The sequence below is a fragment of the Physeter macrocephalus genome, chromosome 11 (genome assembly GCF_002837175.3).
Source record: "Physeter macrocephalus isolate SW-GA chromosome 11, ASM283717v5, whole genome shotgun sequence".
Classification (NCBI taxonomy): domain Eukaryota; kingdom Metazoa; phylum Chordata; class Mammalia; order Artiodactyla; family Physeteridae; genus Physeter; species Physeter macrocephalus.
Window position 1 is genome coordinate 15,155,803 of NC_041224.1, and position 21,796 is coordinate 15,177,598.

At 40.8% G+C, this 21,796-nt stretch overlaps 1 protein-coding gene across 21 annotated transcripts in view; it reads right to left on the reverse strand.

The window, feature by feature from the left end:
* MYO3A (myosin IIIA) overlaps positions 1-21,796 on the reverse strand; it is a 206,463-nt gene that overhangs the window by 31,667 nt on the left and 153,000 nt on the right. For 17 of the 21 annotated variants that reach the window (XR_003681774.2, XR_003681775.2, XM_028495288.1 and 14 more), the window contains 8 exons: positions 20,997-21,076; positions 20,470-20,547; positions 17,458-17,663; positions 11,114-11,225; positions 8,176-8,338; positions 6,454-6,577; positions 3,399-4,311; positions 1,484-1,628 (listed from right to left, as the gene is read on the reverse strand). Coding sequence is in view for 19 of the 21 variants with exons in the window: in XM_028495288.1 (XP_028351089.1) it covers positions 1,484-1,628; positions 3,399-4,311; positions 6,454-6,577; positions 8,176-8,338; positions 11,114-11,225; positions 17,458-17,663; positions 20,470-20,547; positions 20,997-21,076 (1,821 nt within the window). In the remaining 2 variants the exon portion in view is untranslated. Of the gene's footprint in view, positions 1-1,483; positions 1,629-3,398; positions 4,312-6,453; positions 6,578-7,304; positions 7,492-8,175; positions 8,339-11,100; positions 11,226-17,457; positions 17,664-20,469; positions 20,548-20,996; positions 21,077-21,796 lie in introns of those variants that run through there. The other 4 variants (XM_028495296.1, XM_028495298.1, XM_028495299.2 and 1 more) reach the window with 4 other exon arrangements.

The following is a 21,796-nucleotide window of genomic DNA, read 5'->3' on the forward strand; positions in this document are numbered from 1 at the left end:
GCACGACACACACAAGTCGTGACAAAACACTGGCAGCCTCCACTCCCCTCCAGGAAGCGTCCGCGGCACCCCTCCACGCCCTGCTTCCTGCTGAGCCCTGGGCTGAGCTGCTTACCCGGAAGCCCCCTCCAGCACCTCACTGCCCCGCCTCCACCAGGGCCTCTGCACACGCAGCCGAGAGGGAGGCTGAAGCCCCTGAGCCCCTCTCTGCTCCTGCCGGTCAGCAGGCCTCTGGGCAGGGGTCATCGCTGGCACTCAAACTAATGGGCCTCTGGGCTCTGACTCGCCAAGCTGTTTCTTCACGTCAAGAGGTCTGGGCCAGGGCCTGGGAGCAGCAGAGATGGGAAGGGTGGACACTTCGTGGCAGTGCTTTTTTTGTTTTTTGTTTTTTAAAGCTTCACACAAGTCTTGAAAACAATGTCACAGGATAACTGATTGAAACATGAAGCTATTTTTCCTTCCTCCCATATCAGACAAATAGCCGGGCCCATCTTAGTCTTTTCCTGCCTAAGGGGCTTTCACGGAAGTTGCCTGAGGTTAGCGGCGGTCCTGCCTTTGGTAAGAGACAAACTCATTGCAGAGGTGGGGCCTGGTGCCCTGAGCGGGCGGAGGGCCTCCGAGAAATAAGGACCAAAGGAAAATAAATGCAGATTCTCCCAGACAGGACCCAGCAGGGCCATCGGTGGCTGCCCCTGGGGAGGTGGTAAGGCTGCAGGGAGGAGGGCTACTTGGAGCGTGTGCGAACCCGGTAAGACTCCTGACACGCCAGTTTCCCGGCGTCTCCTGCGTGTATGGGAGCAGCAGAGCCTCGCGACTTGTAGAGATCATGAGGCCAGCTAGGAGATGAGCGTCACAACAGTACCTGTGGGCAACTAACTAGTGACTACAGGCTTTACCTGATCCTTTGGTGGGTATATAAGGCCCCGGGGCCTTTGCACAGCCCTGGGGAAGGGGAGGTCTGATAACTCCTGAGTCTGAATTCGCCACCAGTTTAGTGAATGTGGGCAGAGAGTGACTTAGGCTGATGAGAAGAAAATTTAATAGTGCATCTGGGTTTGTGTATCTGAACGGAGATTTGCACCTTCTACTTAACATACAGATTTGACAGAAGGAACAGATATATTTCACTCGTTTGCTCCCTTTTATCCAAACTGCACCCTGCTCCCCACCCTCCCCCAACTCCATCCCTTTCTACTCCCTTTTGCCGTCATATGCCAAGTTCTAGTTAAAGTGTACATAAAGGGAAAAAAGAAAAGATAAAGAAAAGAAGAGGAGTATGAAATCAAAAAAGGTAGGGGGTATGTGGAACATTCTGGAAAAGTGTGCATCTACTTATAAAAAATGAAATAAAATGAAGGCTCTTGCCAAGACAGTTAGAACATTGTCACCTCAAATCTGCTATAGAATAAAGGTGGGCAACTAATAAGCAAAGTATCTGGCTTTGCCTGTCCCTTCGGGAAGTTCCAACTCTACCCATCTTTACCTGAGATGCACTGCTGAGAAGAAACTCGTCTAGTAATTGGCTTATAAGGATAGACACCCAGATAAAGAGGCTTCAGTTGCTGTGACAAAATCATTTCATTCAGTTTTTTCTGCAGAATGAAATATTCTTCAGATAGCTTTGATATCTAAAAAGAAGGTCACATATCAGATTAAATCAAGGAAGAGAATTCAGTGAGCTGCACAGGTACACTGGGGTCTGATCAATTCCTGAACCGCTCCCCCTGGGGCTTTCATGTGCTTCTTCTCTAGGACTCACCCTGACCCTGTTCCAAGGTCGGATAAAGTTCTCACTTGACAAAACCTCTCCCTTTGTGCTACTTGCCCATCTCACATTTTCCATTCAAAACTGTCCAACATATGACCCTCCAGAAGCACTCTCTCCTGATGACTCCTTCCCAGGGTCCCTGAGATCTGGCTTCCATCCTTACCATTCTGCTGCTGTGGCTCTTCTGCTTTTATCCTGAGGAACCCCTCTGCTGACTTTGACTGTGCTAACCTCCCTCCTTTCCTGTCCAGGCTTCTTCGCCTGACTTCAGCGCTACTCTCTCTCTTCCGGTTCCTCTTTCCATCCTGGCCCCTCTGCCTCTACCTTGTCTGTTAACACGGCTGCCCTGCTAAGTTGAAGGTGGGGCTCCTGCTTTTCTGCCTCTAGCTCTGCTCCCGGGGAGTACTGAATCCACTCCCACGGTGGTATTTGCCAGCTGTAGGTGGACGCCCAGTGAGTCTTCGTCTCCTGAATGCTGCAGTTGCTTGGCAGGTCAGGGTCCTAATCTCTGCTTTGGTCTTTAGAGTGAGCAGACTTATCACAAGGAAGGGAAGGACTGACTGCCTGTATATTAAACTCAATATTTCCATGTGCTTAAAAAAGTAGAACAGGAAGGGACTAAATAAAACAATGGCAGATCTATGACCAGCTAGGGATTGGAGGTGTTTGGGCCACACTCATAACAGTCAGGGGGTGTCCAAGGGCAGTTACTGTGTTTCTTGCGGGCTTAGCCACCGTCAGACAAAAGGCAGAGTTTAGAGACTCAGCAGTAACAGGTGATCCTTCTTTGAACCCATTATGACATTTCTTCTATGATTTCATACACTGTTGACTGCCCTGATAGTACATATTCATTTATAATATGCATTTTAGAGGCCACCTAGTGAAAATCCTTCACTCTACACAGGAGAAAATAAGGGTGCTGACACAAAAAGTGATTTTCTCAAGGTCAAACACCTAGAAAGAGAGAAAGAGCCAGAGTGGGGCAGGGACAGGGACCTGTGATCTCTCCATAGCACTAATTTATCAGAGTTCCATGTACACCTGGGAGAAGCCCTAAAGCCGACTGCCCCTTCTAGAAACAGCTGAAACACGCCTACCAACAGCACGAGATATTCTCCAAGAGAGAATTTTCTTTTGTGGTTTTTCTTGGTGGTTCCTCATGGCCATGACGGAACATATAGGCTGTCATCTTCATTGCATATATTCTCAGTAATGCTACAATCTGATTCTGATACCTAATTATGTATTCTCAAAATTTGGGGTACAGAAAGCATAGACTTTAGAGGATTTTGAAAACTTTTTTTTTTTCAGCTATAATGGAAGATCTCAGATACACGGAAATTTGCATTGTCAAATGCCAGCATTTTAGTAGGCTGTATAAACCAATGACTAGTCTCCTTACTACACAAGATTTCCATCGTATTTTATACTATTTTTATCATAGAAATTTGTTTACAAAATTTATGGCTATTCGAATAGCACCGTCCCTGAGATGTTTTATTGAAAAGGTTTGCAATCTCATAAAAACAGATGAAACAATATATCAGTTATCAATTATCTGTTTAACTCGGTTATCGTGGAGTTCCCAGAGATCTGTACTAGTAAAAAAATCTGTTCGTTTACATACCTGTTTTGAAAAAATTGCCAAATCACACGCTTCTTTTTCTGAAATTGCTTTTGAGTCTTTATCACTCTTCATCCTGATGTTACAGGATTCCTCAAATTTTGCGGGATGGGAATACAGAGTGTGAGTATTTCTTGCTAGTTCTGTCGGTTTTGCAACCGCTTTTTGATTTTTAAAAGAAGACATCCTGTCCTTCCTTAACTGCTGCCCCCTCTTGTAGCCCCGGTATTTGTTCTGAATGAACACCGCTGCTTTGTCTTCTTTTTCCTGGGCTTGCATTGCCGGTTCGATTTGCCTCTCTTGGACCGTCCCATGCCTCACAGGGTTCCTCTGATGACTGCATACTGGGGCATTCTGGGTGAGCACAGACGTCTTCTTTTCTTTTTCCTTGCTATTTGCATCTTGGCAAACCGACCTCTGGCTAAGACTAGGTTCTAAAGTTTTTTTAAAAGGAGGCTGCTTAGGCGCTGAGGTCTCCTGTGCTAACCAAAGTCCTGGGTAGCTTGGCCTTTCTGATACGGCCTTCCTTTCTAGATATGCTGCTTTTGAGTCTTCGAAATTCCTTTCCTCTGTGTACCACTGATAATAATTCTGGACCACAGTGTCCTCCTTTTCCATTTTCCTTATCTTACTATTTTCTTCCAAGTCTTTCATATACTTCTTATTGGTGTTTACTTCTGCCCAAGGGTCCCCCACCAGATACAATTCTTGCTTAGCCTCTTCCTCATACACGTTGTTCATTTTTTTCGGGGTCTGATATCCTCTGTTGTTACTTTCCATAGCATTCGTGGATTCCCCCTCAGCTTTGAAAGTAGAAGTCTTCACTACAGATGTACTCCCCTTATTATTTGGAGCTGGAATGACTGTTTCATTAGTAGAGACTGCATTCTCTGCCTGTTTCTTCACAAAAGATTCCCTGTGTAAAATATATTGCATCGGAATATATGATACTAAACTAGAGTTTATTACCTTGTTTGGCAATAGCACATGTTACATTATGTTGGGAGAAAAGCAAAAGGGACAAAAAAGCTCAAAATAAAAACTTATCAAGTCACAATAATTGAGTATTTCCCCAAAATGTCCTCTCTAGTGACAACTGTGATGGCTACTCACATAATGAGAAAACTAGCTTCAAATTAGAGTGAGAAATATCCTAGCATAATTTCACTTACTGAGGTATCAAAATCCTAGGAATTTAATTACTTCAAGATATGTCCTTTTCCAAGAAATTATCCTTTTTGCTTTGTTCAGGATTGTATTTCTTCCAAAAGTAGCAGAGGGTACAGAGTAGTGGGAAAAGATGATTATAGTACATTTATTACATTAAGAAGCCAAGGAAAAAAACACATTTTCCTCTTTCATAATTTTCTGTGATAGCCATCATTTGTTAGTATTTGTCAAAATTCTGAAAGATTTGAGAAGAGCTAAAATAATAAAAAGGTAGGGGCTTCCCTGGTGGCACAGTGGTTGAGAGTCCGTCCGCCTGCTGATGCAGGGGACGCGGGTTCGTGCCCTGGTCCGGGAGGATCCCACATGCCGCGGAGAGGCTGGGCCCGTGAGCCATGGCCACTGAGCCTGTGAGTCTGGAGCCTGTGCTCCGCAACGGAAGAGGCCACAACAGTGAGAGGCCCGCATACCGCAAAAAAAAAAAAAAAAAAAGCTAGAAGGTGATGTAGGAACAAACATAATGTTGGGTGTTCAGTTAGTGCGGGCATACATTTAAAAATACGCTCATCAAGTCCCTAGATTATTAAAACATATTGTAACTCAGCAGAAACCTTTGAATCTCTTGGTAGCCTTTTGTTTCTTTAAGAAGTCATTTTGCTTTTTAGAGACATGAAAAAAGTTGGTTACTTAGTTTTACATCTTATTAAAGTGTCATGTTCTCTTGTACACTAGCAATTTTATATACAATGGTGAAAAAACACTGGCTGTTAAATTTGTTTCAGCTTCAAGACATTAAGATTAAATAGGAAATTAAAAAAAAAAAGATATGTCCTTTTCCAAACAAAGTACCTACAGTAAGGAGATGTGGAAACTATATCTACATTTGAGACCAGTAAGTAGGGTATGTTCACTAGGTTGGCGTGCTGTACTTTGATAAGTTCTAAGTCTACGGATCACAGAAAATATCTTACAAAATTCAAGGAAAAGCAGTGTCCCTGCTATGGTTCATGATCTTGTAATACGTTGGCCAAAATTTCACAGCTGTTCCTTTGTTAATACCCTTTTGAAAGGATAGTTGGAATGATTTCCCCTTAACTTGAAGATAAGATCTTCTTTGAGGAGGAAAGTGTGGTCATCTGAGTGAAATGCCAACAAACTCTCAAATAGGATAAAGAACACAAAAGTGGCCACGGGGTGTCACTGACATTTGATGTGTCATTGTTAGGAACCTGGTTAGGGACGAGAAAGACTGTGGACTTTTATTTTTTTAATTTTTATTGGAATATAATTGCTTTACAATGTTGTGTTAGTTTCTACTGTACAGCAAAGTGAATCAGCTATACATATATATATAAATATATATCTATATATATATATTTATATATATATATACACACATATCCCGTTTTTTGGATTTCCTTCCCATTTAGGTCACCACAGAGCACTGAGTAGAGGTCCCTGTGCTCTGTGCTATACAGCAGGTTCTCATTAGTTATCTATTTCATACACAGTAGGGTATATATATCAATCCCATTCTCCCAATTCAACCTACCCTTCCTTCCCCCCTTGGTATCCATAAGTTTGTTCTCTACATCTGTGTCTCTATTTCTGCTTTGCAAATAAGCTCATCTGTACCATTTTTCTAGGTTCCACATATAAGAAATATTATATAATACTTGTTTTTCTCTTTCTGACTTACTTCACTCTGTCTGACAGTCTCTAGGTCTATCCACGTCTCTGCGAATGGCATTATTTCATTCCTTTTTATGGCTGAGTAATATTCCATTGTATATGTGTACCACATCTTGTTCATTGTGGACTTTATTTTGTGACTTTCCAGATGTGAAAAATCTATACTGTCAAGATGGTATAAGAATGAACATTATTTTACCTTTTATTTTCAAAGTTTTTCTTGTAGTCAAATTCCTGATCTTGAGTCTGAATGGCTTTTACTGCTGTGTTTTTCGTGTTAACAATTTCTTTCCTTTGTTTCCTGGCTAGATGTCCTCTTGCAGCTGAAACATATAAGGCCCAGAGCAGTGTTAATTATAATAAATAAAAAGCATTACTTCAATGGGTAGAAACAAATGGCTTTTCACCATCAGTGTCAAAGAGGAAAATGCAATTAAAGACTCCAAATAGAACAGGTTCGAAAAAATATGGGACTCATTAACAAGACTCTTCCAGATGACAAGCTTTAGCAAGAAAATAAAGTAACTTTCGTATTAAGGGGAGTATTAAGATGAAACTAAAATGATAGAGATGAGCTAAGTTGATGAAAAAGACAACATGTACTCACTCATTTGCTTAAAATCTGCTAATGCTTATGTTTCTTTTATTTCTGCCATGTTCAGCTATTCATGGGAGAAAACCCCTATTATCTAAGTATATGGTTTGAACCTTTCCGCCAATTATTCTTGGAGCCAGATATATTTCAGAATTCAGACTTAAACTTTTTTAAAAAAAATTTTTAGAAAAGTAATTTGGAACAAATAACATATATTCTGTAAAATTCCCCATGGTAAGTCAGCATTCCATAGTCAAACACATGAATATTTCTCCAGAAAAAACACACAATTCTTACCAAGCAGGATGAATAAAGGACTGTGAATATTAGGTCATGTTTCACTTCCAAATGAGTTATGAAAAACCTCTTTTTTCAGTGTTTTATGAAGTTTGGAATTGTGGATAAAGAATTAAATCCCAAATTGCAGGGTTTGCATTTCTGATGTCCCAGTGAGAAGTGAAGGGCTTAAAATTCCAAAAGATGATGATGAGCTCTTATGGACTGACGGATTGGAACTGGACCTTGAACTGAATCTTTTGAATGTCAGTCAGCTACTCTGCCCACCACATCAGTGTTCTTGAGAATGTAGCTTGCGAATAAATAGTGGATCATAAAATCGATTTAGTGGGCCAAATCTAACATCTAGAAATTAAATGGAATAAACCAGAATAGAAAAGTATCAGAATGCAGTGCTTGTAGTATGTGTGTGTATCGGGGTACAGAGTAAAATACATTGTTTGTTATGGGTATCTAGTCAAAAGTTTTGAAAGATATTGTATTAAGCCATGCTGGGTTCTAAATTTAGCTTTTTATAGAAAAATGGAAAGTGAAATCCAAAGTCTATTAATACATTTAATAAAAACTTGTGAAATATGATTATAAATATTTCCCTAGAGTTAACAGAAAGAAATGGATGCCCTTTAGCAGAATGAGATTTCATTAAGTTGTCAAAAATTATGGCAAGTGTAACCTTTGGAATAAAGTAGGGAAAATGTTATTGTCCAATGGGTTATAATAATATGATTCTTGAGATCTACAATTAATTCAGTCACTTGCTGTATCTTGCACAATACGTCAATTGTGTTTCATTGTGACAGAAAATTTAAAAATTATTTTCTTTAAAACAAAACATTTATTCAGATATTAGAAGTGTCAGTCACTATAACAATTATTCAGATTTAGCATAGAGAAAGTATCAAGGTAACAGAGTTTGGAATTAAACACGAAAGCTACATAAGAATTGGAGGTAAGTAAGATTTGATTTCATGCACACATCTAAACACAGCATTATGTTTTGTTACACAGCGAGATGGTCTGAGTGATTACCTGACTGTATTATTATAGCGCTCTCTTTCCGTTTCTTCTGTATTTTTTGGTATCTTCTTGAACCCAAGAATCCTCTGACACAGGCTTGAATCAAAATAAGCTTGTCGATAGCTTCCTTTCGCATTACATTTAACTGTTCCACATGATAATACTTAAGGAACACCTTAAAAGAATTAAAATAAAACACAAATAAAACTATGGCGTGCAGGTGGGAAACAGTCATGTGCTGTGCTCTGAAGACTAGATTCTATTCTAACCATTTTTTGATTTTGGAAATCACTATCTTTTGCTTCTTTGGCTTGGATGTTGCTATCACATTATAGATTTTTATGACTGAAGAAAACCCCTCTTTGAGAAGGAATACAGTTTAACAATCATACTGTTTATCTGCAGCAGGTACCTAGGTTTTGTTGGATGGGCCAATATGAATGGAGGATACCAAGCTCTTTTATCAAAGTTTTGGCATCAGATACTCTGGGCAAAGCTAATTTTTTATGCTTTTTGAAAGAAGAGATAATTAAACTTCCCAAACTTAACAATCTTACAAATCTATTTGTAAGAGAGAGGACAATTATAGTTACAGGAGTTCATTCACCAAATGTTTACTGAGACCTATTCTATGTACTTTATCTGCTGAGATACAAAGGTGAACAAACCAGGGGCACTGCCTTCAGGGGCTCACAGTGTTGTCAGTGGAGAGAGTAAGGCAGAGAGAGGGTCCCATGCAGAAAGAACAACCTTCTCACTGGACCCAGCAGCCACTGTGAAGATAGGAGGGCTGATTTTTGATGATTCTAAAATCAAAATGAATCGGAGCAACAGGGGAGCCTGAAGGCTTGGAGCTGTTCTCAACTAAGAGTTTTCAACCACTCCCAGGAAATAGGAAGGTATGTTTTTTTCTTTTAATGGCTCAATTTACTACTGAACGTCACCTCAAAGAGAGTTTATTGAATCCACTAAGAAGTCACCTGAATTCAAATTTAAGAGCTGAGTCATGAGACCTGGTAACCCTGTAGAATTCTCTCAGCACTTAGAAGCCTGGCACTGAGGGCCAACAGTTTAGCATTACAGGTTTTGATTGAATTTAGTTTTAATTTCTACAGGACTCTAGATGCTAATATATTTAGTCTATTCTACTGCTGACAATTCATTTAAAATTCAATCTATCTAAAAAGGTCATCAGCATTAGGAATGTTCTTATATTGAATACTTTTATCCATCTTAATGAGTTGGAAAAGGTGAAGTGGAAAAATACAAATAGCTTTAAAATGCTGCTTAAATATCATGCAAAACTGGAACTGCAAAGGGCCTTTTCACAAGTTAAAACTCCGTTTGAAGTTAGGCAAGTGTTTCAGACCATAAATCATGAGATTTCAGCCTGACAAAATTCATTTTTGTGAGAATCTGAAAGAAAATGGTGAATTAAAAACATATCTTTGTAATGCTCAGGAATTCCCCTTACTAAATACTAAAGTAAATATGGATTACTGAATATGTAGGACACTCCGTATAAGATAAACACTTTGAAAATTTCCTTAAATTGTTACAGGCCTAACTTTTCTTTTTTTAAATAAATTTTTATTGGAGTATAGTTGATTTACAACGTTGTGTTAGTTTCTGCTGTACAGCAAAGTGAATCAGTTATAAGAAAGACAAATATCATATGACATTGTTTATATGTGGAATCTAAAAAAAAATGGTACAAACGAACTTATTTACAAAACAGAAATAGAGTCACAGATGTGGAAAACAAACATCGTTACGGAGGGGGAAATCGGTGGGGGGGGGATAAATTGGGAGATTGGAACTGACATATACACCCTACTATATATAAAAGAGATAAATAACAGGCCTAACTTTTCATCTGAACATATGAAAATTCTGTCCCACCCTTCCCACAGCTAATATAAATTTCTTGGCAAGTGTGGCATTTCAGTCTACGTCTATGGAATAGCTGATAGCAGTTACTCTTGAGTGGTCAATCTGAGTACTTCTTTGCCTTAGCTTGATTCTTCTCCATCCTCCCCCAGTGATACATTTAGTGTACTCCCAGGACCTGGTCCTGTTTATCTCCTTATCCCCATCGTGTTCGTAATGCTCTGAGGATATCTGAGAAGTAAATGCATCCTTTCTCCAAGAAGCCACCTATCTTACTTCCATATTCAAAACAGGTTATGATTTTGTACTTCACTCTTTAAGGCAGCGGTCCCCGACCCCCAGGAGGAGCCGGGCCGCACAGCAGGAGGTGAGCGGCGGGCGGGCGGGCGGGCGGGCGAGCGAGCGAGGCTTCGTTGGCTGCTCTCCACCGCTCCCCATCGCTCGCGGCACCGCCTGAGCCATCCTCCCCCGCCCCCCATCCGTGGAAAAAATGTCTTCCACGAAACCAGTCCCTGGTGCCAAAAACGCTGGGGACCGCAGCTTTAAGGGATTAAATAAGCTAAGATCTCACAGGCTCTCAAATCTGATACATAAACACACCAATATCCAAACACCTGTAAGTGTGAGTCTAGTAATAACATTTCACTCTGGATAAATTTCAAGTTTACAACAAAAGCAGATGTGAGAATTAGGAAAATAAAGGAAAACAGAATCCTATTGAAATCATTATGATTCTCGACAGCTTTTTGACTATATTTGGTGGTGATAAAATAGAGAAAATATAAAAGTCTGTTTTCTAGACTCATCCATTCCATCTTTTTTTGGATAGATCTTCAAGATATATTTTTCTTGAATTTCTTAAAAGAAACCTTTACAAGAGCAAAGTGTTTAATTCTGCTGAAGGAAACAGTTATGACTTTATCATTTTTCTTCCCCTATTTCAAGCTAGAGATTCTATAACATGAAAAGCCATGATATTTTCAATCACTGTAAAATGTAATTCTCAGTACATCCACCATAAGTATGAATTTTTTTCTCGAAAATTACATGAAAACATTACTTTCATTTTTCCAAGAGCCCAGTTATCAAGACCAGCTTTTTCCAAAATGGTGGCACAGGTGTCAGGGCTCAGGGGAGGTTCTTCACACCACTTGTAACAGAGAACGTGGTACCTTTGAACGGGAGAGAGGGCTGGTTAGTATTTCATAAAAGTTCAACGTCTCAGGAGCCTGGTGGGCTTCTTAGAACAACTCTGCAGTAAACTGAATTCCAGACTGACTACTTGTGTAATTTGAGCATTGTTTTTCACTTCAGTGCTGCTTTTCAACACAACACTAAAATCCTGTACAAAACTCTGTCGTTCAAAAAAAAATTAACTGGATATTTTTTAAAAAGCAACCTTTCTCTGGTCTCTAAAAGCAGAAGGACCGCAGTGGCAGAAGCAGAGGGAAAGATTTCATTCATTTTTTTCATCTTCACAAAAACACTGGGAGCTGATCTTCAAATTGGATAAAGGAGTTTAATTCTACACAAACTTCCCACATTACAGCAACAATTGAGGGGACGAAGTGAGTAAGGGCTTAATGCAGGAGGGAAATGAGAGAGGAGGAGATACTCACTGCCCATCCGCCTGTGCTCTAGATGTCACCTCTCCCTGTCCCTCCTCCTCTTTTCTGCTGTAGATTTTCAGTCCCCTTTCTCTCTCCTGCCTCCTCACGTTTAGCACGAAACAATCCCCCTGAGTGTGCCTCTGCTCTGAAATGACTCCATAACCCCCGCTGGCTTTGTGGACAAGCAGAGAGATGGTTTAGCATGACTGTCTCCATTTCCCTACTTCCCACGGCTCCTCAGCCCCCGGGATCTTATTTAGTCGCATATGGTCTTTTAGCGATGAAGCCTTAGCCGCTTGTTTTCCATCCTAACCCTAAGTGTTCCTTCTGTAGCTCTCCATCTTGAGAGAGTGTCCCTGAGATTCCCAGCCCACCCTGACCCCCACCCCCCCGTTTCTCCTCCTCCTTTTCAGTCTCCTGGACATGCCTCCTCGACTTGCTGCTTAAATGCTACGGCTCTTCAGTGTTCTGTTTCTTTCTAAGCTCTCTCCACGCGTCTCGTCTACATGCACGACTCTGACTATTCCCTGTATGTGATGATTGCTATAGATACATCCTCAGCCCCATTTCCATAAACTGGGAACACATTACTTCTGACTGCCTACCCTACATCCCCACCTGCTTATCCCACAGACACTCCAGATTCAGCAAAATGCATCACCTTTTCTTTCTTATCTCTGTGAATGATGTCACCCCTTCTTAAGGTACTAGAGCTAGAAATCTGTGTGTCATACTAGATTCTTTCCTATTCTTCACTCGGTGTACCCAACAAGCTTAGAAGTCTCTCTGAAATCCCTGTCTTTTTCTCTAGTCCTACTACCCTTACCTTAAACCACCTCCCGACTGGCTATGTGCGTCTTTGCACCCTCCTCCCCGCTTCCTAGCCGACGTCCACAGCTCTGTCTGAATTACCTTGATAAAATGAAAATCTGATCAAGTCCTTTCCTGACTTGAAAGTCTCCGAGAATTTCCCAAGTTCTAAGCTGGGATGGCAAAAGCAGGTGCTCTCAAAGGCTGGGCAGGCCACGTGAATATGTGAGCCGGGAAGCGTGACAATGTGGGAAATGCAGAGGTCACACCTGCTGAAAGGCAGTCTTGAAAACTGGTTGCCACGCATGATCACGAGTCTGCATGCTCCCTCCTGCTCTGTATCCCCGCCCGCCTTGCTAGCCTCACCCTTGGCCATTTTCCACGGACATCTTGAGCTCCAGTCATGAAAGCTATTCACAGTTATGCCAAAGGGCCACGTCTGCTCATGGCTCGATGCTTTTGGATGTGTCATCCTCTATGCCTGCATGTCCTTCCATTCTCACTCCTTGTTCCCTCAAAGAAGACCTACTCTTTCGATATTCTAGAAACGCTCTTTAACAAATCTTCAGTGAATAGACCACTGGACTAACAGTCCCCTATTTCCCTGTGTAAGACACACCGGCTGATGCCCAGCGCACACTTGGGGTACCTGGGCAGCAGCTCTGCCTAGTGCGCCTGGGTGCGTCTGCTCCCACCAGGGGAGCGGTGCTGGCTGCCAAATCTGTTCATTCACCTGGTGAGGAGTTATTCAAATAAATATCAGATAAACTGATGAAACGTGAGGGAGGCAAGCCAGAGGGCTGTTTCTCGAAAAGCGCATCAAATGCTTTGGTCAGACCTTCTAAAGAAGTACTTATTCTAAAAAACTATGGAATTAAACATGGATGAAGCCATTACAGAAGTTGGAGCAGAATCATAAGAATCAAAAAATATTTAGCCCCAGGGCTTCCCTGGTGGCACAGTGGTTGAGAGTCCGCCTGCCGATGCAGGGGACGCGGGTTCGTGCCCCGGTCCGGGAGGATCCCGCGTGCCGCGGAGCGGCTGGGCCCGTGAGCCATGGCCTCTGGGCCTGCGCGTCCGGAGCCTGTGCTCCGCAACGGGAGAGGCCACAGCAGTGAGAGGCCCGCGTACCGCAAAAAAAAAAAAAAAAAAAAAAGAAATATTTAGCCCTGTGATTGTTTCAGGAGTTATCTTTAACTTCTTGCTTCACCTCAAGAAATATGAATGGAAATCATACATAAGGGATTATGAACAGTTTATGTAAGAAAGAGTCAATAAACTCTGATTAGTGGACTTTATTCAAAGAAAAAAATAAGCCCATATCAAAAGATTGAAAAATGAATACATGTTGATGTTCTAATATATATAGTATGTATTTACATATTACTTTTAGGATTATCTGCTTTCTCTGAATTTCTACTATAATCTAAGAAGTCTCCCCCTTTTCTCCTCACTCCCACCAGCTCTACTTCATGCTCCCAGACCTGCACACTTTTAGTGAAAATATCCACTCTTTTTCATTCGTGTAACAAATACTTATTGAACACCTAGCATGTGCCAGGCACCCTCCTAAGTGCTGGGGACGCAGCAGTGGACACGGCAGACCAACACCCCGGCCTCCTGGAGTTTATGTTACATCGTATGATAATGTAGATAATCAGATCCCTGTCCCACAACTAGTCTGGACTGCGAGTTTCTTAACGTCAAAGGTTCTTTTATGAATCTTTGGGTTAAGATCTGAGTTAATCTTTTGTTCAAGGACTGGAACATAGTGGGTGTGCAATTAAATGCTTGTTGAGCGACTCACGGACTGTGTCTGGGACTTGCTGTGGAAATAAACATCTAGGCACACCAGCTGAACTTACGGAGGAAAGCCCCAGACCTGTGCTTTGCTGTGCCTCTCGTTTTAAATCCAACATACTGACTCTGCTTTGCTTTTTATGGGTTCGCTTCACGGTGTACGTTGTGGTACTTTAGACCACAGCACGGTAGGTAGTTAAGTAATTTGGGGAGTTTGAGGCTGAGGCAAAAATAATAATGAAAATAATTATCGCTGATTTGTATTGTCGACATTTGGCTCCATCTATAAACTTCATATATATTACTTCATTTAATGCTTATAACCACCTAAAAAGTAGATATTGATACTCTTCTCATCATCCTTATTTGCAGATGGAAAGATTGAAGATCGAACGTTACTCAAGTAACGCTGAACAAAGTCACACATTTAGTAAGTGGTAGAATTGGGATTCAAACCTGGGTTTTCTGATTTCAAAGCATGTGTACTTACCTCCTTCACTACACTACTTCCTTCTCTAAGTTCTGTTTGTTTTAGAGCTCTGACAGCCAAACCATTGTGTATAGGTGCCTGGTGGGAAAACAGAGCCAACTTCAGTGGCTTCTTAGTATAAGGGTTCATTTGAAATAACTACAGTGAAAACCCAGTGTCTTGTGCAAAGTAAGTTCATGTTATGTGTCTTCCTTTAGGATTATTTCTTTGTCACAAAACAGAAGAGTTTATCGACAACAGAATGGACAAAGGGTCTGATGAATTTTGCATCTTACAAGGAGGGTTAGTCAAAGGCTGAGCCAGACAGAGGAGGGTTATTTAGTCCTATTTACACCTCCACAGGGCCTTTGCAAATTGTCCTGCCTTCCTAAGAGTCTACGCCAATTCGGATGACAGTTTTCAAATTAGTGACAGAGAAAAGGTTTAGCCTTTTATTTCTGGAGCTTCCTAGATTCAGAACAGTTATTCACATGTTCTCCATAAACTTAGTTTTTTTCCCCTCTTCATCTATCATGTAGTAATTTGCTATTCTATAATAGCATGGGACTTGGAAGCATATTTAAAAATTTATTCTCACCTCTGACCTTCCACATAAGTTACTTTCAAGTACAACATCATCAAGAAAATAAGCTCAGCTCTTCTATGGGCCATATTGTAAAACCATAGATAGTTTTGAAACTACTAGTTTAGTCTAGCATTTAAGGATCTCTCTTCATAACTTTACCTGATCGGTTTTCCCATCTGATCCCATCTTTATAATGTCTGTCACGTCAGTAACACATACTGCTCAGCCAGTCTAATCCAAGTGCCTCTAGTTTTTGGAATACCAACCTGTACACCAAGAAAGCCCCTTCCTGTCTTCTCCATAAACTATGCCCACCATCAGAGCCCTGGTTTAGCACTCTTTCTTGATATTCTCTCTTATCAGCCTTCTTGGAGATCATCTTTCTCTTCCCTGAACTCTTACACTACGTACCATCCCTTTGGCTCTTGGTATTTATTACCCTGCACTGTTCATTAACCTCTATGTCTGCAGCTCTGAGAACCCTAACTGGATTGTTAACTCTTGAGGATCAAGCAAGCTTTAAAACTCAGTGACTTCCACAGTACTTAGCACAGTGCCTTGTATATAAAAAAAAGTCACTGAAATTTAAGGCTACTTATATTAAGATTATATTAACGTCACCTATATTGATAGTTAAACAAGTTGAAGATGAACCCTTCTCCTAAAAAATGAAAAGTATAATAATAAGGTCAAATTTTAATTTGAAATTTGAAACTCAAGAATGTTTGGGTCACCTGCTTTCATGTACAGAATGGAGAATTTACCTACTGGCCAATAAGTAATTCCAGTATTTTTTATTTCTTAAGTTTTGAATATAAAATTGGGTCTGCTCGGTGAGAAGTAAAGTCAATGATTAAATGTTGGCTGTACTTCTGAACTCTAAACCTTGAAGTTTTTAAGTCTGTCTTAAACTACGATAGAAGAGTTGCCAATATGAAAGTCACTGTATTTATGTAATTTTGCTCTCTGTCATGAAAATGTGGTAGGGTTTTCTTTCTATCAAGGCAGTTCAAATGAATACCTCTCCTTTCCTAGGTCTCTAAAGAAAAAAATCAAAAATTACCGTGAATTGCTGAAAATACGAAAATTTGCAAAAAGAATTAGAATTCTCATTTCATTTGGAAAGGGTCTTGGTTACCCCAAGTAAAAGAATGTTTGACACAGACAAGACAACGGTCTGTGTTTGTTTTGTGATTGCACAGTTCATTGTACAATCACAAAACTTTGTACACTCTTTAAAAAAGGCAGAGAATGTTACCTATGGAGACTTCCTCAGATGCTAGGCTTTACCTGAAAATTGTAATAGACTTCACTTTTGAAAACTGAAACTTCAAGTTTAACGGCTAAGAGAAATCATCGAATTGATAAATATCAGAAACATGGGCATTTCAAACATTAAATATATACGATATTGAGCCTCTATAGCACCACGAGTGTGTTACTTGATCATATACATTTAATACATAACTTAATTCATTTTACATTAATCTCGAACATTGAGAAGGACTCCTAAAACCTAATTGCTTCAGTATGTCTTCTAAATCCCCTTTAGAGACTATCTCACTCGATCCTCATAACAACTCTATCAGGCAGCCCTGAGGAAAATGAGGTTTCCTGGAGGCCAGGGTTTCTCAGCCTTGCTACTGTTAATATCTTAGGCTGGATAATTCATTGTTGGGGGCGGGGAGGTTGTCCTGTGCATTTTAGGATGTTTAGCGGCATCTCTGGTCTCCACACACTAGATGCCATCGGCACCCTACCCTCCCACCAGTTGTGACAACCGAAAATGTCTCCACACGTTAACATGTTTTTTGAGGGTCAAAATCTCCCCTCACTGGCAATCACTGGTACCGGCCCATGGTCACACAGCAGGGGCCAAGCTAAGATGAGAACCGGCTCCTCAGAACAGAATCTCAGGCCCCTCTGTCATCCTGTCTCTGACCTGGGTCTCTCAGCTGACAAGAGAAATTTCCAGCCCCAGTTAAGAGTTACCTTCTCTTTCGACACAGAATCATTTTCATGAACAAAATGCCTCCTTTCTAGAACCCCTGAGTGATTCTCTTTCTGTCTCCTATCATTCTTCTCAAGAATTTTTACTGTACATGGAAACTAAAAAGAAGTCCACATACCGCTTTATAAAGTTGGCAAAAAGTATCCGATGTGAGTATCCCAGCCTTCGAATTCTTGCTGTTTCCAGAATGCCTGTGTAGCGAAGCTGGAGCAGGACTTTCTCTTTGTCGTATTTTCTTGCCTGACGTTCGTTGTTTGGTTTGATGCAGCGGACAAAGTGAGGCTGGCCGACCACCATTTTAGATAACAAATCCATCAGAGAATACTATAACATGCAACAGAAATAAAATTCCCAGCGTAGCATTCAGAAACCTATGAGCTCGCAGGTCTTTCTTTTAATTATAAGAATAAAATCTGAAAACTGAGAGTTACACAGTAATTCACAATGAGGGATATATGTGTTAATAAATATTTTCTTTAGAGTATATTTTTAAAAATACGTATTTACTCATAAAAATGTAGAGGCAATAACCAGGAACTTGGCTATTAAAAGGCTGGCTGTGAATTCTTTTTTTTTTTTTTTTTTTTTTTTTTTGTGGTATGCAGGCCTCCCTCTGCTGTGGCCTCTCCCGTTGTGGAGCACAGGCTCCGGACGCGCAGGCCCAGCGGCCATGGCCCACGGGCCCAGCCGCTCCGCGGCACGCGGGATCCCCCCAGACCGGGGCGCGAACCCGGCTCCCCTACATCGGCAGGCGGACGCGCAACCACTGCGCCACCAGGGAAGCCCCTGGCTGTGAATTCTTAAGGCAACTTTAATTAATAGACGAAATTATTTTTGATATAGCTTGTTTGGAAGTAATTATATCCTCTCAGGGAAACTGGCCAAATTACAATATTTAGCACACAATCTGGTTTCCTCCTTATACTATTAATTTCCTTGTCTAGTTCTTTTTTTGTAGAAAGTACGGAAGTAAACACTTTAACCCCTCTCAGTATCATCTCCTAGTTTAAAATAAGGACTGAGAAGTTAATGCATTTTACTATGTAAGACACAGTTATAAAAATAAGCAAATCCACTTAAGTACTCTAATCTGCTCTAGTTTGATAATTTTCTTATTTTAGAAATATTTTAATCACATAGACATGAAAACCGTCTTCTGCAGCAATACCTTATTAAAACAGCAGCCAATTGCTGGACAACCAAGTAAAACACAGTAGGATAATCATGGTTCAACTAAAATGGAATCCCAACAAACCAGTATGTCAAGGACTGGGATTACAGTTGTTGGCAAGGTAATGAGTGTATGAACACAGACAGCTGTTGATGGCTGAATCTCCTTTACTGATGGAACTATAAAGCCTGGGTTACAAAGCCATTGCAAACCAAATCCTGGAATTGGGCAACTGACAAAGCACTGGGTTTGCACAGCTTCCCCTTGGGCACCGACACTCAGCTGTGAGCTTCTTCAAACAGCTGGGGTCTGCCACTTTGGGGCCCTTTTCATAACATTTATCTGTGAGTCATCATTGCAAACATCTGCCAGACACTAGAGATAGAAAGGTGATAGATGTGTCTGCTGGCATGCTGAGCAAGAGCTCCCTGCAATGTAGGCATTGGTGTTTCTTAGGGACCAAGGCAGAGTATTAGATCATGTTCAGCCTCCTCTGCAGAATGAAACATAACTTAAAATATGGTACATACTACACGGAATTACCTTCTATCCCTTTTCATTGCAGCCCGAGGTGTAAAACGACTTTATGAGTGCATGGCTTGAACATACACACACTGTTTGATGTCAACAACAGTGGTACGATAATGGTCTTGGATGACTCACTTAAAGACAAAAATAATCTGGCTGTAAATACTTTCAGTCCTTCAGCTGTGCTGCAGCCTGCTGTAAGATGGATGTACCAGCAGCAAACGAGATATTAAGCATATAAATGCACTAGGTGCTACTCAAAGATGTTAAGCACACACTGTCTGCTACGAGCTTAGGACTTGAGAAATATTTAATAAAGCTACCCAGTTATTTTTAAAAGTATTTCATGGGGCTTCCCTGGTGGCGCAGTGGTTGCGCGTCCGCCTGCCGATGCAGGGGAACTGGGTTCGCGCCCCGGTCTGGGAGGATCCCACATGCCGCGGAGCGGCTGGGCCCGTGAGCCATGGCCGCTGAGCCTGCGCGTCCGGAGCCTGTGCTCCGCAACGGGAGAGGCCACAAGAGTGAGAGGCCCGCATACCACACACACACACACACAAAAAAAAAACAAAAAAAAAACAAACAAAAGTATTTCATGACTCTGTTAGGGAACTGGATTTATTCACTGAACACGTAGTAAATTTAACCCCATTTCCTCCCCTTCTCCCACATTACATGATATTAATAAATTTCTAAATTTTAGGCGGTATTTTATTCATTTTCATTGGCTGGTTAGTATGATTTTATCAGAAGCGATAAACAAGAACTGGAACCAATAATGAAGGCAGGGTTATCCAGAGTTTGTTCTCCAGGGCACAGAGAGAATGAAGTGCTTTTCTCTTTCCTATCTCTCTCCTACCTTGTCCAAGGAAGAAAGGTCACCTTGGTCCTATGCTAAGGACACAGTGACTCACTTCCTTGGCATGTTACTGGTATTTCCCTGGTGTCCCTTCTCTTTGTCCCATGCCTACACCAGTTCTGTTTTTCTTTTGAGGTGTTCAGCTCTTCTAGGTACAGGGAGATGTGGAATGGAGGTGGATGCTCAACCTTGTCCCATCTGTCCACCTTAAGATCATTCAGGGGTGGGAAGGAGGACTGATGGTTTTCATACCATTGAATTTCAAACCCTTTTAGGCTTTATTCTAGTGAAAATGTGTTTGGTTCTATGGACAAATTTTAACCAAGCTACAGACCGCCATTAAGATTGACCTAGTATACAATAATTTTATCAATAAAATACCAAAGTAAACCAACCCATAGGTTTTTGAGAATGCACTGTAATATATCGTGTATCTAACAGATAGTAAATGAAACACAACACAAATTCTCTTTTGCTAATAGCACTCTGATATTTGTTACTTACTTTAAATCTGTAAATCCCATTTAGAATAAATAACATGCCTAAGCACAACACAACATAATTTAATATCTTACTCTAAAATACGATGCAACTGTTTGTGTTTTCATGTTGGTTGTCTCTCTGGCGTGACGGGTGGCTTCTCCAGTTTCACCCTAAGACCCAGAAAGACAGCGATACTTCAGCACCTATTGTACTTTATGCTGTACAGGGAGCACGTGGAATTCTCCCTGGTCTATGCCTTCACATACATAAAATAACAAAATGTGGAATTTTTATTTTAAGGTAACTGTTTTGCCAGTCTCATTGGGATTTTAATCAGTTTTGCATGGAATGTATCTCTGACCTTAGATAATACATTTTTAGTTGGTCTTAGAGTGACATTAAAACTAGCTATAAATGAAGAGTTAGGAATATATCTGAAATGCATGATTATCGTAGTGACTAGCGGTAATATGAACATAACATAAATATCTGTTTAAGTAGAAAAGAAAGATCAAAGGGAGAAAACGAAGGGAAAGGCTGTTTACTCTTATCATACAAATACTTCCATTGTAAAGGTTAGATTCTTAGACTCACTGCCATGAAAAATACATTTCCTTACCTTTGTCAGGTTGACTGATTTTTCTGAAGTCCTCATTTGATAGTTTATTATGTTTTTAGTTTTAGAATATGGCAGATTACCTATGGGAATGTAGATAAAATTAATACACCTTTTAGAATCCTTAATGGTAGAAGATTTCCTCCATTTACTTCAATAAAATAAGCATTGCTGGCCCTGCAATATTCACACTCACATGCTTGGTTAACTAGTTATTGAGACACTTAGAAATAAAATACTACTACTTGAAAATGTATCACAAATTTTAAATTCAGAAAAACACTCCAGCTTAGAGAATAGAAAAAGGAAAGGTAAGTGTTGGATTTCCGTTTAATTGCTACAAGATATGGGGTGATTAGGATAAAGGGAGCAATTTGCTTCTTTTTGTGTGTGTGCTAAATAGCATCTGAGACTTTCTTTAATGCAAATGTAAGCTTTACAATGGGCCTTAAAAATCATATGGATCATTAAATCACATGAAGTGGTTATAAGCAAATCAAGTGTGGTTGAGGGCAAAGGACGTTTTCAACCTAACATTCAGAAATGTGTGCCTGGTGCTAGGGCTCTATAATTGTACACAACCCAAGGCTGTGGAAAATCACAGTGCAGTGAGAAAGATTACGTCCTTTGAAGCCAGGAAGACCTGGGTTTGCATACCAGCCGTAGTGTTTAAATTGTGGGTCATCTACTTAGTCCCTGAGTCACAGTGTGAGCCCATAAAATGCGGATAATTATGCCTACCTCACAGGAATTTTTGTTTGTTTGTTTTTTGCGGTACGCGGGCCTCTCACTGTTGTGGCCTC